The sequence below is a fragment of the Lipotes vexillifer genome, unplaced genomic scaffold (genome assembly GCF_000442215.2).
Source record: "Lipotes vexillifer unplaced genomic scaffold, Lipotes_vexillifer_v1.1 scaffold496, whole genome shotgun sequence".
In the NCBI taxonomy this organism is placed as follows: Eukaryota; Metazoa; Chordata; class Mammalia; order Artiodactyla; family Lipotidae; genus Lipotes; species Lipotes vexillifer.
In genome coordinates this window covers 6,004,554-6,024,378 of record NW_006786690.1, presented here as the reverse complement: position 1 = coordinate 6,024,378, position 19,825 = coordinate 6,004,554, and the positions used below count along the sequence as shown (strand labels likewise).

At 38.0% G+C, this 19,825-nt stretch overlaps 1 protein-coding gene across 1 annotated transcript in view; it reads right to left on the bottom strand.

The window, feature by feature from the left end:
- EIF4G3 (eukaryotic translation initiation factor 4 gamma 3) overlaps positions 1-19,825 on the bottom strand; it is a 161,357-nt gene that overhangs the window by 13,638 nt on the left and 127,894 nt on the right. The window contains exons 6-7 of the mRNA XM_007459222.1: positions 15,219-15,316; positions 12,533-12,655 (exon numbers count right to left, since the gene is read on the bottom strand). Of these exons, the coding sequence (XP_007459284.1) occupies positions 12,533-12,655; positions 15,219-15,316 (221 nt within the window). The remainder of the gene's footprint in view (positions 1-12,532; positions 12,656-15,218; positions 15,317-19,825) is intronic.

Here is a 19,825-nt window from a genome sequence, read left to right as displayed (position 1 = left end):
GTAAAATATGATATCAAAAACAGTAATCATGAGAGGAGAAGACTAAAAATGTAGGGGTTTAAAAATGCATTTGAGGGACTTCCCTGGTGGTCCAGCGGTTAAGACTCCGCACTTCCACTGCAGGGAGCACAGGTTCGAGCCTTGGTTGGGGAACTAGGGTCCTGCTTGTCGATCTCATATGCTGCGTGGCACAGCCAAAAAAAAAATGCATTTGAAATTAAAAGATGAGCAACTTAAAACAATCATGTATATATATAGACTGCTAACCACATACCAAAAATCTACGATAGATATATACACAAAAAAGGAAAGGAATCCAAACATAACACTAAAGATAGTCATCAAATCATAATAGAAGACAGCAAAAGAAGAGAGGCAAAAAAAAAAAAAGACCTACAAAACAAAAAATGAGTAACAAAATGGCAATAAGAACATACATATCAATAATTATCTTAAACATAAACGAAATAAATGCTCCAACCAAAAGGAATAAAGTGGCTGAACAAATATAAAAATTAGGTCTATATATATGCTATCTACAAGAGACTCAACTCAGATCTAGAGAAACACACAGACTGAAAGTGAGAGGATGGAGAAAAGTATTCCATGCAAATGGAAATCAAAAGAAAGCCAGAGTAGCAATACTTATATCAGACAAAATAGACTTTAAAATAAAAACTGTTACAAGAGACAAAGAAAGACACTACATAATAATCAATGGATCAATCCAAGATTAAGATAAAAAATTCAAATACATATGCAACCAACATAGGAGCACCTAAATATATAAGGCAAATATTAACATATAAAAGGAGAAATCGACAGTAACACAATAATAGTAGGGGACTTTGACACCCCACTTACATCAATGGTCAGCTCATCCAAATAGAAAATCAGTAAGGAAACACAGACCTCAAATTACACATTAGACCAAATGGACTTAACTGATATATAAAGGGCACTCCATGTGAAAGGAGCTGAATACATTTTCTTTTCAAGAGCACATGGAGCATCCTCCATGATAGATCACAGGCTAGGCCATAAAACAAGCCTTGATAGGGTTAAGAAAACTGAAATCATATCAAGCATCTTTTCCAATCACAATGCTGTGAGACTAGAAATTAACTACAAGAATATACTGCAAACCCATGGGGGATGAAAAATATGCTACTAAACACAAACACATGGAGGAAAGAAAATATGCTACTAAACAACCAATGGATCACTGAAGAAATCAAAGAAGAAATTAAAAAATACTTAGAGACAAATGAAAAAAAAAAAAGCTGAAGTAAAACCTAGGGGATGTGGCAAAAGCAGTTCTAAGAGGGAAGTTTAAAGCAATACAAGCTTACCTCAGGAAACCAGAAAAATCTCAAATGAACAACCTAACCTTACTAAAGCAATTACAGAAAGAAGAACAAACAAAACTTAATAGAAGGAAAGAAGCCATAAAGATCAAAGAAGAGGGCTTCCCTGGTGGTGCAGTGGTTTAGAGTCTGCCTGCCGATGCAGGGGACACGGGTTCGTGCCCCGGTCCGGGAAGATCCCACATGCCGCGGAGCGGCTGGGCTCGTGAGCCATGGCCGCTGAGCCTGCACATCCGGAGCCTGTGCTCCACAACGGGAGAGGCCACAACAGTGAGAGGCCCGCGTAACGCAAAAACAAAAAACAAAGATCAAAGATGAAATATAGACTGAAAACAAAAAAAGATCAATGAAACTATAAGCTGGTTCTTTGAAAAGATAAACAAAATTAATAACCTATAGCCAGACTACCCAATAAACAAAGGGAGAAGGTCCAAATCAATAAAATCAGAAGTGAAAAAGGAGAAGTTACAACCGATACCACAGAAATACAACAGATCATAAGAGACTACTACAAGCAACTATACACCAATACAATAGACAACCTAGAACAAATGGACAAATTCTTAGAAAGGCACAATCTCCCAAAATTGAACCAGGAAGAAATAGAAAACACCAACAGACCAATTACCAGTACTGCAATTGAATCAAGTAATTTTACAACTCCTCAAACAAACGTCCAGGACCAGATGACTTCACAGATGAATTCTACCAAACATTTAGAGAAGAGTTAGCATCTATCCTTCTGAAACAGTGCAAAAAACTGCAGAGGAAGGAACACTTCTGAACACATTCTATGAGGCCAGCACCACCCTGATACCAAAACCAGACAAAGACACTACAAATAAAGAAAATTACAGGCCAATATCACTGATAAAAATAGATTCAAAAATCCTCAACAAAATACCAGCAAACCAAAGCTAACAATACATTAAAAAGATCATACACCATGATCAAGTGGGATTTATCCTAGGGATGCAAGGATTTTTCAATAGCTGCTAATCAATCAATGTGATACACAACATTAAAAAATTGAAGAATAAAAACCATATGATCATCTCAATAGATGCAGAAAAAGCTTTTGATAAAATTCAACATCCATTTATGATAAAAACTCTCCAGAAAGTGGGCATAGAGGGAATATACCTCAACATAATAAATGTCATATATGACAAACCCACAGTTGACATCATACTCAATGGTGAAAAGCTGAAAGCATTTCCTCTAATATCAGAAACAAGACAAGAATGCCCACTCTTGCCACTTTTATTCAACACAGCTTTGGAAGTTCTAGCCACAGTATTCAGAAAAGAAAAAGAAATTTTAAAAATCCAAATTGGAACGGAAGAAGTAAAACTGTCCCTGTTTGCAGATGACATGATACTATACATAGGAAATCCTAAACATGCTACCAGAAAACTACTAGAGCTCATCAATGAATCTGGTATAGTTGCAGGATACAAAATTAATGTGCAGAAATCTGTTGCATTTCTATACACTAACAAGGAACTGTGAGAGAAATTAAGAAAATAATCTCATTCACCAACGCATCAAAAAGTACAGAACATCTAGGAATAAGCCTACCTAAGGAGGCAAAGTCCTATACTCCGAAAACTCTAAGACACTGATGAAAGAAACTGAAGATGACACAACAGATGGAAAGATATACCATGTTCCTGGATTGGAAGAATCAATGTTGTTAAAATGACCATACTACCCAAGGCAATCTACAGATTCAATGCAAGTCCTATCAAAATACCAATGGCATTTTTCACAGAACTAGAACAAATAATTTTAAAAATTTATATGAAACACCTAAGACCCCAAATAGCCAAAACAATCTTGAGAAAGAAGAACAGAGCTGGAGAATTCATGCTCCTTGACTTCAGACTATACAAAAAAGCTACAGTCATCAAAACAGTACAATACTGGCATAAAAACAGACACACAGATCAATGAAACAGGATAGAGAGCCCAGAAATAAACCCAAGCACTTACGGTCAATTAATCTATGACAAAGGAGGCAAGAATATACAATGGAGAAAAGAAAGTCTCTCCAATAAGTGGTGCTGGAAAAACTGGACAGCTACATGTAAAAGAAATAAATTAGAACACTCTCTGACGCCATACACAAAAATAAACTCAAAATGGATTAAAGACTTAAATGTAAGACCAAACAGTATAAAACTCCTAGAGAAAAACATAGGCAGAATACTCTTTGACATAAATTGCAGCAATATTTTTTTGGGATCCACCTCTTAACGTAAAGAAAGTAAAGAAAAGAAAAGCAAAAATAAACAAATGGGACGTAATTAAACTTATAAGCTTTTGCACAGCAAAGGAAACCATCGACAAAATGGAAAGACAACCTAGTAAATGGAAGAAAATATTTGCAAATGATATGATGGATAGGGCATTAATACCTAACATATGTAAACAGCTCATACAACATGACATCAAAAAAAAACAACCCGACTAAAAAGTGGGCAGAAGAACTGAATCAAAAAGAACACAAATAACAAATATTGGTGAGGACGTGGAGAAAAGGGAACCCTCGTACACTGCTGGTGGGAATGTAAACTGCTGCAGCTATTGTGGAAAACAGTATGGAAATGCTCTGAAAAATAAAAACAGAACTATCATAATGACCCAGCAATTCAACTCCTGAGTATATATCAAAAAAAGAAAAAACATTTATTCGAAAAGATACATGCACCCCAATGTTCATAGCAGCATTATTTATAATTGCCAAGATGCAGAAGCAACCTAAGTGTCCGTCAAAAGATAAATGGATAAAAAAGATGTTATACACACACACACACACACACACAAAACGGTATCTACTGAGCCATAAAAGAGAATGAAAATTTTGCCATTTGTAGCAACATGGATGGACTTAGAGGGCATTATGCTAACTGAAATAAGTCAGATAAAGACAAATACTGTGTGATATCACTTGTATCTGGAATCTTAAAAATACAACAAACTAGTGAATATAGCAAACAAGAAGCAAACTCACAGATATAGAGAACAAACTAGTGATTATCAGTGTGGGGGGAGGGGCAATATGGGGTGGGGCAGTGGGAGATACAAAACTACTGGGTGTCAAGTATGTATTGTACAACACGGGAAAATAGTCAATATTTTGTAATAACTGTAAACGGAAAGTAACCTTTAAAAGTTGTATAAAAATTTAAAAATTAGATTTGGCAGGTTTAAAAAGTAAATAAAATTCATTTCTCTTTACATAACCTATACTGTTTCTACCCAAAGAGAGGCCACCATCATTTACTGTCTATTTTAAACTTGTATATGACAGGATGCTTCAGTACAGAGGTAATTGTAGACAGGAGGCCAGCAACTATGGCCCAGGGGCCACATGCCTATTTTGGTACTTCCCACGAGATAAGAACTTTTTACATTTTTAAATAGTTGGGGGAATTTTAAAAGAACAATATTTCTTGACATATGAAAATTACAGGATATTTAGAAAGTTTTATTGGAACAGCCACAGCCATTCATTTACATATTGTCTATGGCTGCTTTCATGCAGCAATATCAGAGTTGAGTAGTGGTGAAAGAGACAGCTGGCTTCAAAACCAAAAATGTGTACGATCTGGCCCTTTACAGAAAATGATTGCTGACCCTTATTGTAATCCACTGAGAGAAAGTCAGAGACTCCAAATAGTTATACAAATATAAGCAAGACGCTGATGTAATTTACTGTTATCACAAGAGGCTATTTGAACGTTTCACATTTCATTATTTATATGTAACTGACTTTTCAAAGTCCCATTCAATGACTTTAAGACAGCCATTGTAATAAACACCACATGTGTTTAACATATACAAACCCTGGGGATAAAGAAGTATTGCCCCCAATTGAGAAACATTATGAAGATTAGGAAGTAAAATAATAAATAAATGGCACCAGGAAAAAGGACCAAAACATACTTCTTTCATAAATGGGAGAGAATTCTCCTACACTCATTCTTTAGAAAGGTGTGTATGTGAGTGTATGCATGCACACACATGTGCACACACACTCACATGTGTGGGTTTTCCCCTCTGGCATCATTCACATACAAAGCATTCAGAACCCACTGGTGACTAAAACAGAAAAATCCTTAGCTTCTGGAGCTTATATTCTTTCAAGGGAAACATATTAAAGAATAAACCTGTACACACACAGAGGAATATTATTCAACCATAAGGAAAAAAAAGAAAGCTTGCCCTTTGCAATAACATGAATGGACCGTGTGGGTATTATACTAAGTGAAATAAGTCAGATAGAGAAAGAAATGCCATATGAGCTCACTTATATGTAGAATTAAAAAACAAAACAAAACTCATAGAAAAGAGAACAGATTGGTGGTTGCCAGAGGTGGGGGGTAGGGTGGGAAAAATGGGTGAAGGGGATCAAAAGGTACAAACTTCCAGTTATAAAATAAATAAGTCATGGGGATGTAATGAACAGCAATGGCAACTCTAGTTAATAATACTATATTGCATATTTGAATGCTGCAAAGACAATAGATCTTAAAAGTTCTCATAAATAAAAAATTGTTTTTTCTAACTGTGCATGGTGACAGCTGTTAACTAGACTTATTGTGGTCATTTTACAATTTATACAAATATCATTACGTTGTACACCTAAAACTAATGTAATGTTTATGTCAATTATACCTCAATAAAAAAATAAATAAAAAGAGGGGCTTCCTTGGTGGCGCAGTGGTTAAGAATCCGCCTGCCGATGAAGGGGACAAGGGTTCAAGCCCTGGTCCGGGAAGATCCCACATGCCACGGAGCAACTAAGCTCGTGCACCATAACTACTGAGCCTGAGCTCTAGAGCCTGCATGCCACAACTACTGAGCCCGCGTGCCACAACTACTGAAGCCCGCGCGCCTAGAGCCCATGCTCTGCAACAAGAGAAGCCACAGCAATGAGAAGCCCACACACCGCAACGAAGAGTAGCCCCCGCTTGACGCAACTAAAGAAAGACCATGCAAAGGAATGAAGACCCAACACAGCCAAAAATAAATAAATAAAATTTTAAAATAAATAAATAAAAAGAATAGACAGAGAGGCAAGCAGAAGCAAGGAGATGAGTAGGAAAGTTACTGTTGTTTAGAGGAGATCAAAGTGGTTTAGAGAATAACAGTAGCAGTGGAGATGGTGAAAATGAGCCAGATAGGACTTGATGACATAATGGTGTGGAATATGGAATAAAGATTTTTGTTTTTAATTAAAAAAATTTTTTTGGCTGTGTTGGGTCTTCGTTGCTGCGTGCAGGCTTTCTCTAGTTGAGGCAAGCAGAGGCTACTCTCCATCTGGTGCGCAGACTTCTCACTTGGGTGGCATCTCTTGTTGCGGAGCACAGGCTCTAGGCGCGTGGGCTTCAGTAGTTGCAGCACACGGGCTCAGTAGTTGTGGCTCACGGGCTCTAGACCGCGGGCTCGGTAGTTGTGGCGCATGGGCTTGGTTGCTCCACGGCATGTGGGATCTTCCTGGACCAGGGCTCGAACTCGTGTCCCCTGGGGGATTCTTAACCACTGCGCCACCAGTGAAGTCTCGGAACAAAGATGTAAAGACGACTTCTAGGCTTATTGTCTGAGCAACTAGGGCAGACTATGGCATAATTTACTGATAACACAAAAACAACCAGGGGAGCACACCAAACACCTGAGGAAACATTAAAAAAGGATTCACAAACTCAAATGCTTTTATAAACTAATGGGTGACCTAAATATGTGACTCAAAAGGGTGTAAAATAATAATAGAACAATGTAACAAACTAAAGAATGTACGCCCACGTTAAAGGCATTCAGATTGGTGGCAACTTTTTTTCTTTAAACACTAACCTGATAAAACAACATACATCTGCAATAAAGAGAACCTCTTCCCTGAAGACAAGGAAAAACGGCCAAGGTGTCAGGACTGCTGAGGGAAACTCAGACACTCAGCATAAAAGCTGTCCTGAGGCTTAACTAGAGGACTTAAAATGATTTTAAGGTTCCAATGGGGTAAGAGGGCTAAACAACAACAACAACTTTAAAAACCAAGTGTTTAAACCACACCGCAACAAAGAGTAGCCCCCGGTCGCTGCAACAAGAGGCCCGCGTGCAGCAACGAGGACCCAATGCAGCCAAAAATAAATAAATAAATTTAAAAAGAAATAATTTTTAACTATACAAATCAATAAATAAAAATTAAACTAGATACCATTTTTAAATCTATCAAATAAGCCATAATGTAAGGAAAGGGGTATTCTCGCATATTGCTATTGGGAGATTAACTGGTACATTTCCGGAGGCTAGGTAACAACTGGCCAGATGATTTCCAGGTATCAAGTTTGTAAGAAGCTCTTCAAAAGACTGAATAACCTGCTAACTTTGGTAATTTTCCCAAAAGACAGGAGAGGCTGTATCTTCCCTAATATGTGCCAGCAATCAATTATCTTTCACCCGTCCCTATATTCTGTGGCATAGGACTCTACCCCAAGTTACATCTGTGCTTCATGATAAGGGTAATTCTTGGGCTTCCCTGGTGGCGCAGTGGTTGAGAGTCCGCCTGCCGATGCAGGGGACACGGGTTCGTGCCCCGGTCCGGGAAGATCCCACATGCCGCGGAGCAGCTGGGCCCGTGAGCCATGGCCACTGAGCCTGCGCGTCCGGAGCCTGTGCTCTGCAACGGGAGAGGCCCCAAGAGTGAGAGGCCCGCGTACCGCAAAAAAAAAAAAAAAAGAGTAATTCTTAAAACAGAAAAAAGAACAAGAGGGAGTAGGGAGAGGAAGGAAAATATATAGCTCGTTTTAAAATTTTAAGTGATTTTACTTCACCACCCCCTTTGGAAGCAGACAATTCTGGAAGCCTTGCCTATACAGTCGTCCCTCAGTATCCATGGGGGATTGAGTCTAGGACAGCCCGTGGATACCAAAATCCTCAGGTGCTCAAGTCCCTTATATGAAAAAGTATATAGTATTTGCATTTAACCTCCCAGGTACTTTAAATCATTTCTATATTACTTATAATACCTAATACAACGTAAATGCTCTGTAAATACTTGCCAGTGCATGGTAAATTCCAGTTTTGCTTTTCAGAACTTTCTGAAATTTTTTTTCTGAATATTTTTCATCCCTGGTTATTTGAATTAGCTGATGAAGAACCTGTGGATAGGGAGGGCTGACCGTACAACACCATACACTTATTTTTACCCTGCAGGGTCCAAAATGACTTTCAGGAAGCTGGCACATTTCTTAATGTGAAAACGTTCCTTGTGCCTCACTGCTATCAACAACAGAGATATAGCTGAGAGACTCTGATGCTGAGGGAAAGTAACAAAAATGTTCCCTTCTTTCCAACTTAAATATTTAAGGACTAAAAGGGAACTCTGAGATTACTTAGTATAATCCCTCATTTTACATATCAAAAAATAGGGGTTTAAAGGGCTTCACGTTCTGACCCAAGGTCATAAATCTAAGAGACAGAGTGGAGACCGACCAGCATCAAGTACTCTAGTATTCTGTCCATTCATGCACCTCTGTCTGTGTACTATGATCATCTGAATGGGCACATATATTACACATATTTCTATATCTTTAATACATCTGAGATATAAAATCTCAAGGAGTTATTCCACAGATCATTTTAAAACTCAGGAAGCAGGACAATTTTAAATTCAATCTACTCTTCAGGACAAAAACAGAAGCAGCAAAACCCTGTTTCTCCTCTCCATTCTCCTCCTCCAATGCAGTTTCTCTCAATTAACTCTTCTTAGCTTGCTTGCTTGCCAAAATCATTCATTATCCCCCTTTTCAAACATCCCATGTACACTCCATGTTATGTTTTACTATAAATCCCAGTATCTAAGCTTGAAGAATCACCTCTGATTCTTCCCTCTCTCTGACTCCTAAGGGAACCATGCAATGTGTTTACCTGGGCAGTACTGGTTTATGCCTGTTGTCCCAGCAAAATGATTAATAGCATCCCCATTCATTTCTAAAACTGCCCCAATTTAGATGATAAATTATAGGGTTACCCTTTTTATAATCCTTACTTAGTAACCAATTGCTGGATATTTCTCTCACTGGCTTCCTCTCCTTCAACTGACTTCCCAATTTATCGCTAGAAATGATAACAGTCTCCCTTCGCTCAATTTCCCATCTCCATGTGCCTTTTTGCACATGCTGCCACTCTGCCTGGAATACCCTTCTCTCTCTTTCCATTTTTGTGAATAGCAATCTGGGAACTCAGACCAACTGGCATCTCTGCTGTGAAGCCTTCAAGACTCCTCCAGTCATTCTCTGTGCCTTCTGAAATAACAGTAATTGTAATACTAATAACAGGTAACATTTGTTGAATGCTCATTGTGTCCCAAGCTTAAGCACTTTAATACTTATAATAACTCTATATGATATTTATTTCCCTTGTTTTTTAAAATGTGGAAGCTAAAGTTCTAGAAGATAAGTAATTTGGCTAAAGTTACAAAATTCAGTTGTGGAACTAGGACTTGAAACCAAGTATATCTAATTCTAAGCCAAACCTTTAAACCTCTCCCCTGTACTATCTCACCTGTACCAAGTACCATTAATAGGTTTCTGTGATCCAACACATTCGAGCCTGTGCTATAAATATGACCCACTTGGCCGCCTCTGTGCTTTAATAATTCTTGGTATACATTCCACAGGAGGATCGGTCAAATATTAGTAAGTATCCTCTGTCTCCCTTGAAGAGACTGGGATGAGCTCAATGACAGGGAAAGGGCTTTGCTATTCACAGCACATGCAATTGTGACTCAAAGCAGGTACTCCGTAAGGCCAAAAGCAATACAGTATTTACTATTTAGTCATAAATTCTGAAAAGGGTTGTCTCATCTGCAGTCTTACTTACTAAGACTGTGGTCTAGGATCTATTTAGAATTAGGTCAAGGCTACAAACTAGCAGTTTTTAGTTTAAACCTGAAGGATCTTATTTGGCTGGCATAGTGTTATTTATTAGTAGAATTAGTTGCCGATTAAAACTCGCAGATTTATTTCTAGCTTCTTTTGAAACACTGGGTCAACATTTTTACATGACATAACAATCAGGCATTAATGACTGCTTCCCCTAACCAGGGATATCCTCTCCTACTCTATGTGCACCACTCTCCATGAATTTCTAGAAAATGAAGCCAAGTGTCGGTTGCCATCATCACACTTGCGCTGTTGTTGTTCTTAAGAGGAAAATGAAATATTTCTAGTACATATGTCTGTTAAGAGGCTATTTATTCATTCCATGAATTTCATGCATTTGGAAAGACAACAGATCGGTAAGTGTGGATTTAAATGCAAACTACCTAATAAAATGAACTGATGCTTCAAGACAACATTACACCTCAAAAAGAACTACCAACATTATAATAATTGACTGATGACCTTTATCAAATAAAAATGTACATTTAATGGGCTTTATGATTACCCAAACACATACATTCGGATTCAGGCCTGGGATCCCTGGGGAAAGATAAAGAGCAAAAGGATTCCTGTGACTAAGGACAGAGAGATAACCAGAAGAGGGTAGGATCAAGCTTGGTAAGATTAAAGAAAAACAAACCAACCCACGGGGAATTAAAATGCAAAAAGATATACTAATATATATTCAAGTTGAGAATTTAAACACAAAGAAACAAAAGGTTGTCAACTACATAGTTGGACAGTAGCAATATTTTAATTAACGTGGGGAAAATACAGACCAAAATTGAACTGCCCCGATCAACTAATCCTAAATTTTCCCTATAGTATGTTCCCACCTAACAGAGCACATAAGTGAATTAACTTAAATGTGTATATGGTGCTTGTCCCATGTTTACATACAGGGACAAGATTAAGTATAAGCCCTGTTCAATCATTCCAGATTTGGAATATCCCTGGGGAAATAATAGGGAATGGTGAAAAGTCCTATTAACAATCATTAATATAACCTTACAATTCATATATCTAGATGGTTACATATTATACTTAGCTAGATGATGGAAGACTGAGATAAAAGTCAGCCAGAGAGTATCATCATTTCCAAGTGAAACACATCATTATACAAAGTCCCAAGTTTTAGGTCGACTCAAAATTCACAGATTTTCAAGGGGCTCTAAACTTAGACATCTGTTTGTGAGCTCAATTTTTATAGAACTTTTTTTAAACCTATATAGTACTACTAAAATCAAGTCAATAGTCTGTCATTCTGAAATGCCTTATATTTGATCATCCACATCACTTGTTTTGTGAACTGGGCTCTGAGAAGTACCTCACCAATCGGCCACAAGAGGGGGAAGCAAGCTGATCCCTAGACCTCAACAACTTTGATTATGTCTGTTTTATATGCTGAGCATATTCACTTTAGATAATTTGAAGATTTGAAATCACTCTTCTCCTCTGAATGGTTTAGCAGAATTTAAAGTAACCCCATGATGAAACCAAAATTCTGTCAAACTTGTGGGGGGGCGTCCATTTTCTATTATAGTTTGCTAAACCTCAGCTTCTCCTGGAAAGCCTTGATGTCTAAAAGCAAGAAAGTGAACTCTTAGAAGATCACAATAACCACATTCTGCAACAGGAACAAAAAGGTGTTTGACAGAACTTGTTAATAACCTTTGTAAATAATTAAAGAAGACACCCTGCACTCAACAAGCTCATTTATGTAGTACTAAAAAGTAAGAGATATACCTATAATACATTTAAATATGCTCTGAATAACACAGGCAATCATCTCAAACAACACAGTCCAATAAAAATGGTTAAATTCTCAATTTTAATGTTTATATTATCAGAGTGTAGCATTTAACTCCTAATACTCCATATTGAAAATATAAAATACTCATTTAATGATGAGGTTTCCATAGGAATGCAGCTCCTTTTGGTACCATGCAATAATAGCTCATTAGGAAGAGTGGCAGCAGCTATGCTCTGAATGTGAAGACAATACAGAGAAATATTACCAATAAAAAGTTGGAAGTTATAACAGTTTACAAAGAGAAACAACATGTCTGTTTAAATATCATTTAGATATTCGAGGCTATGAGACAACTGACAGAAAGGAAAAGTACAGTCAAGTGGCTATACAAGAAAGAAGAGCTCAGTAGAGGTTAGTGAACAAAAAATACACATCATCATCCATCACGGCACATTCTGTCTTACCTGAGGAGGAGTAGGTGTGGATGTGGGTCTGCCTATGGGTGGAGTAGGATTTCTGCTGCCACCTCCAGACATAATCTCCTCTGTTATGTCTTTACCTCCCTGGTTTGGATCTCGAATTCTTATCTATAAGGTTACAAATAAGATGGCATATTTATAGATGGGTGTCTATGTAGTAGATTTATAGGCATATGATGTATAAAGATGCAAACTGGGAAACCTGTCAAACATCACAGTTGACAATCACCACATTTGACTTGATTTCAATCACGGAACCAGAGGGGTCATTCAAAAGAATTTAGGCCATTAGCTCTGACTTGAATTAATTAGCACAAGCTAAAATGAAACCTAGTTGGAAAAATTTCTAGGTCAAAAAGGCAAAGTATTAACACTTGTCTTTTAAGCAATGCCAAATTGACTGATTTTATTTATAATACTTAACATAAGACAAGATTCATAAAAGAGCTTTAAAATATGGAAGTTACTATCTAAAGTTTTAAAGCCCTTAAATGGTTCTCTAACAAAATGTAAAATATCCATATCCTAGGACTCAGAAACAGGGATTTATGTTGCAGATAACCTTGTATATGTATGTAAAGATGCTCACTGCAATACTGTTTTTTTTCCCAGCAAAGACACAGAAAGATTCTAAAGGCTGATCAAGAACATAGTAATTAAAACTTTATGCTACAATATGTGGAACCTAGAAAAATCGCACAGATGAACTGGTCTGCAGGGCAGAAATAGAGACACAGATGTAGAGAACAAACATATGGACACCAAGGGGGGAAAGTGGCGAGGGGCGGCGGTGGTGTAATGGATTGGGAGATTGGGATTGACATATATACACTAATATGTATAAAATGGATAACTAATAAGAACCTGCTGTATTAAAAAAACAAAAAATTTATGCTACATTCTTACAATTAAATACCAAACAGCCAGTAGAAAAAATGAGATTGATCTACATGTACTAATATGGAATGACTGTCAAGATGTACTGGTAAATGAAAAGATGCAAGATACAGAACAATGTGTATGGTCTTCTTTTAATTTTTTTGAAGGCTACCTATGCATAGACATCAGTGGAGATGGTGCTGTAATGGAGATGGAGTATCTGGGTCTAGGCCTTCCATCCTGGGACAGTGCTGAAAGGCCCCCTCTGCTTGTCATTAAATCCAGAGCTTATCAAGCTAGCCTTGGCTTCTTGAAAATTTCAAAGAATTCACTAATAAAACCATTTGTATCTGGAAGCTTTCCTGGGAGTAAGTCTTTATTAAGATTTCTACTATCAGCTATTTTTTCAGGTATAGAATCTTATGCTTACTATAGTTTTTTGGGGGGTTTTAAAATTAATTAATTAATTAATTAATTTTTGGCTGCACTGGGTCTTTGTTGCTGTGCGTGGGCTCTTCTCTAGTTGCAGTGAGCGGGGACTACTCTTCATCGCGGTGCGCGGGCTTCTCGTTGCAGTATCTTCTCTTGTAGTGGAGCACGGGCTCTAGGTGCACGGGCTTCAGTAGTTGTGGCACACAGACTCAGTAGTTGTGGTGCATGGGCTTAGTTGCTCTGCAGCATGTGGGATCTTCCTGGACCAGGGCTCAAACCCGTATCTCCTGCACTGGCAGGCAGATTCTTAACCACTGCAACACCAGGGAAGTCCCCTACTACAGTTTTATGTACTGTTTTACAATTCATTTATTCTACTTTCTTCTTCAGTAACATCTATGAATACCGTGTTCCATTTTCATTATTTTCTTTATTAATTTTTCTGCATTCTGAGAGTGTTCTTCAAGTCTAACATCTACCATGCTGTATCAACATTTCCACAGCAGTTTCTCAACTGTAGTGTCATGATACATTGGCATGTCATGGTTATTATGATGTGTGCACAAATAATTTGTCTCTGATAAAAAACGAACCAAAGTTCTGAACCTCATTAATTTTTATTAAATGAGAGTACTTGCAAGAGTATTGCTATGATGTCACTCCCACCTACTTTATTTGTGTGAATGCGGGAATCTCTTATAAACATCATTCATTTTGTGTGTTCTGATGGATAAAAGATTGCAAGCCGCTCTTCTACAGAATATTCTGTGGTGCGTATTTCATGTTACTGTACTCTAATTCCCTTGGGCCTGCCTGAAGAGACAGAGGCAAAGTCTCTGTAATTTATTTAAAACAATTACAATACATTTTCTAAATTCTACTTTCTGTTTCTTAAGATAAATATATTCTATAGGAAAGATTTTTCTTGCTGTCCTTAATACTATGCCCATTTTCTCTTGTGCTATTATTTTTCCCCTGTCAATTCATATTTGAATATAGAGCTGACTAGGACTAGAGTTAAAGGACAACAAGGATGTGAGAACCGAGCTCAAATTCCTCCCACTTAGTGAGACTTTAGAAGATTAAACCTTCCTGTTCTGGAGCTGGATGGCATGTTGTCATTTAGCATAGCTAGCTCAGTGCATGTTGAGAATTGATATTAAGCAAAGGGTACTTGCAACATCTAATTATATGTCCATACAAATCCTCCAGGTCTAGTGGTGAGGATATAAGGGAGGAATAAAAATTGGCAGTCATTTGGGAACTGAGGTGAATAATTATTACAGCTGTGGGTAAACTTATTTGATAAGTAAATGGACATTCAATTTTAAAGTGAGAAAACTTAATGAAGATCTCTTACTGTTTTTTTCTCTCTCTTGGCTGGAGGGGGCTGCTGCTGCGTAGGCACTATGATAGGTGCTGACTGATACACTGGCTGACTTGGGTAAAAAGGCGCTCCTAAAGAATTAGAAAAGAATGAAAAAAAGCATTCAGTTATTTTGTCAACCACTATAAGACTACTAATGGCACTGTAAATCTAGACAATTAGTTTAAAAAAAAAAGTAACAGACAAAAATAAGCATTCATCTTGCTCAGCTCTTTCCACCAGCTCCCCTCCAGCTACTGAAGTGGTCAAGGAATGATTCCCAAACAGTCATAAGCATCTATCTTTTCTTCAGCACCCACTATAAAAACAACTAAATAAGCAACTCCTGCAGACTGCCACCAGAGTTACTGCTTCAAAAAAAAATCTATCCTGGGGGCCCACTGCCTCCAACCGTGATTCTCAAACAAAGGTTTGTGTGGATATGTCTTGTGCGTGGGTTTGGTCAGGGGCAGGAGAATATATCTCATCACCTTGGGGCTTGGGGTGGTCTAATTCTTCTCCTTTACTTATGGAGAACCACTGCCACCGGGAGCTACCATTTAGGTTTGGCGAATGTCCTACTGTTGCGGCTGATAACAAGCAGCCTAAAGATAGATAAGTCCAGCCACTGGGAATCCAGGTTCCAAAGTACATTTTCTACCATTCTCAAACTCCACACCTTGGCTCTAAGGTATAACGTATTCCTATCCCTTGAGCAACGTACTCCTGTCCCCTGAGTACACCAATCTCTTCAACACTGTTCATGCCTATGACTGTGCTCTGCCCTTTCTGCCTGAAATTAACTTCTACCTACCCACCTCAGTGAATCCTTTTTAACTTTCAAAACTTTGACTATTATTATAATTACTATTAAACCAGAGTGCTTATAGCAGAGGTGGTAAGAGGGGTCAGATACTGGATATTTTTGAAAGTAGAACCTCCAGACTTGCTAATGGATTGGATGTGGCTGTGAGAGAAACAAGTGTCAAGGAAAATTCTTAATGTCTGTCTGAGCAAGTGGAAGGATGGAGGTACTATTTACTGAGCTATTTATTTATTTACCGAGATGAGGAAGAGTACAATTTAGGGCAGAAAATTCAAGAGCTCAATTTTGGACATGTAAAGTTTTGACATTCTTATTAGACTTTCAAACAGAGATATCAAGTAGGCCAAAAGAGACACAAGTCTGGAGTCGGTGAATAGGTATCCATTTTGGAATTAGACTATATGGACAGTATTTAAACCATGAGACTGGGTAACTCAAGAAATGAGTTCAAACAGAAAAGAAGACCAAGGACTAAACTTTGAAGAACTCTATGCTGTTTATTTATTTTAATAGTGACCTTTTTTTGGCGGCGCTGCATTGCTTGCAGGATCTTAGTTCCCTGACCAGGGACTCAATCTGGGCCCACGGCAGTGAAAGCACAGAGTCCTAACCGCTGGATCACCATGGAACTCCCAAGGCACTCTATGTTGTTTAGATATGTTGCACAGATATGAAGAAAACCCAGCAAAGGAGATGAATGGTCCAAGAATGGGCAGAGTGCTTAACTATGTCAAATGGTACTAGGAGGTCAATTAAGATTTAGCAAAGTAGAATTCACTGGTGACCTTGACAAAAGTTGTTTGGGTGGGGGTGGAGGTGTGCATCCTCATCTGTCTTCAGAAAATGAAGACAGTGAGTACAGACAGCTCTTTTTCTTAAAAGTCTTAAAGGGGGCTTCCCTGGTGGTGCAGTGGTTGAGAGTCTGCCTGCCGATGCAGGGGACACGGGTTCGTGCCCCAGTCCGGGAGGATCCCACGTGCCGCAGAGCGGCTGGGCCAGTGAGCCATGGCCGCTGAGCCTGCGCGTCCAGAGCCTGTGCTCCGCGACGGGAGAGGCCGCGACAATGAGAGGCCCGCGTACCGCAAAATAACAAAACAAACAAACAAACAAAAAAAGTCTTCAAGGAAGCAGAAAAATGGGCTATAGGTGGACAAAAATACGAAGTAAAAAAAAACTTCTTTTTTTGAAAGATGGGAATGAAACAATATACACGTATGCTGATAAAACTAATCCAGCAGAGGGAGAAAAAAAATGGTAATGTAGGAAAGAGACAAGAGAACTGCTAGAGTAACAGCCTTAAATGGGGACATATATGATGGGTGCACAAGTGATGATTAGCCTTTAGTGGGAGAGATGGATAGCAGTCAAAGTAACAAGAAGGAAAGAAATGTGTATGAAGATAGTTAATACTGGTAAAATCCTTGGTACTTTAGTAAAAAATCAAATAACGTGGGCTCCATTATCACTGTCATCATCAACATCTTCACCATCCCCACCGTCATCATAATAATAATCCTCAAGTGGAAATTTCTTGGAAGCACTATGATTTGCAGTATCAGAACTCTGCAGGTATCAATCAGGTTTCGAGAATCAGATTTGGAAAAGAACTAAACAGGGCTGATGTAAAAAGCATGACTAGGATTTGAATAAATTCAAAGACAAAAACACATTAGCTATCCTCTAGTAAGTGAGCAAAGTATTATCAAAGCAGAGCTCAAATAAACAATTCTATACTACCATATTATGTCACTAGCTCCAAAACTCACAAAACAAACCCCTAAAATTGGCTTCAAATGCTGTTACACAAGCAATACAATTGGCTCACCTTGCCTTATTTTTTAAGCTAAGTGAAATAGGATCCAAAAGGTAAAACATAACTTAAAAAAAAAAAAATCAGATTCTTCTAATGAATCAGTTCTGAATCAACATGACTGGGGCAGAGGCTGATGTATAATATATGCACAATAAATATCAGCTGAATAAACCTGGCAGAATAGGACAATCTCAATACAGTGGGGAGTTAAACACTAAATTAGTAAAACATTTAGTCAACTATGGACCCCAGCAGAGCAGGCCTTTCTGCCCTACCAAACAATAGTTTTTTTTTTTTTAATAATCTAATCCAACTTCTTACATAGGCAGGGACATTTAAAACATTTATTTTATTCTATTAAAAATGTGAGTCACTTTTGCATACCATTTATCAGGCAAGTTACTTAATGTCTCTGGAACTCTTATTCATGGAATGAGTTAGGTTTGTCTAGATCAGGAGGCCCAAATTCAGCTTAATACCATTTATTTTGTAAATAAAGTATTATGGGAAGACACCCACAAACAACACTTTATCTACTCTCTATGGCTGCTTTCCCACTACTATGGCAGAGCTGAATGGTTTGGGTTGAAGGTGGGTGTGGGGATGGGATCCTAGTTCTGCAAAGCCTGAGATATTTACTATATATGGTCCTTTATAGAAAAAGTTTGCTGACTCTTATTCTATATCAGTGGTTCTCCTAACCCCAGTCTATATAAAGGTGCCAATGATATATGGCAAAATATATACAATAATAACCATGAAATACACACATACACACACAACTACAGGCTTGCCAACTTGACATTTTTGGAAAGGACTGTTCCTTTTTTGAAATTACTTCAGTCTTACTCTTTTGTTCTTAAAACAGCCTTCCTATAGGAAATGATACAATAAGTAGCAGTTCGCTTTAAAAGTCTTATTGGCAAAATTTTAAATGTAATAGTCATGTATGTTTCTTCCTTTATTTTACTTTACTTTGTATTTCACTTGCCCAGGATACTGAAAGATCTGGGAACAACTGGTCTAGTCAATATTTAGATTTCGTCTCATTGGCAAAACCCCAAACACAAGTATCACACAAATAAGTTCCTGAAAGGCAGGGAGAATACCTCAACATCTACATTCCACAGAATACTTAGCACAAATGTCTTACACATTGCAGGTCTTCCAAAACCTTTCAAAACTTTCAATTTTCCATAGAAACAAAGATAAATATAGTGGCTAAATATGCAGGCTGGCACATAAAAATCAATTTATCCCATAATATACCCATAATAATAATGTATTGCTGCTCTGCGAAAACACAATCAAACTGAATTTGAGATGCCAAAGAAGTTTCCCACCTACACACACTACGGGGAACAATGACTCCCTCAGCTCTTACGAGCTGAATAAGGTGCCCAAGCCCCCATAGAGACTCAGGAAAAGAGTGGAAAGAAGATGACAGAAGGAAAGGGAAATGAAATGACAGAGTGAGAAAAAAGGAGAGTATACTGGCTTGAAGTAAGAGAGAAAGGGGCCATCTACCACTGTAAATTCTCAATCTTTTTTTTCTTCCTCAACATCACTGCCACCATCAACCACATCCCTTTGCTCCCAAAACTATGTTTTTCATCTTGGGCGATCACCCTCTAGGGTTGGCCTGGAAATAATTTCAGTCTCCATGAGGTATTTCTCATGTAACAGGCATCAAAATATTTAAGAAACACTGACAAGAGAAAAACTGAAAAGCGACACTGAGCAAATACTATTCATTAGTTATTTTTCCTCAACACTATAGAAACACTGCAAAAATTATACAGAATTCTATGATCCTAGTTACTGAAATTCAATGTAGTTAAGAATATTTTTTGGGAAACACTGTTCAAGGTTTAAACCAAGTAGGGGAGTAAACTGTTAGTATGCAGGAGTGAAGTTCAAAGTTAAGGATGAAGAACTAAGAACTCTGGGGGGGGGGGGGGG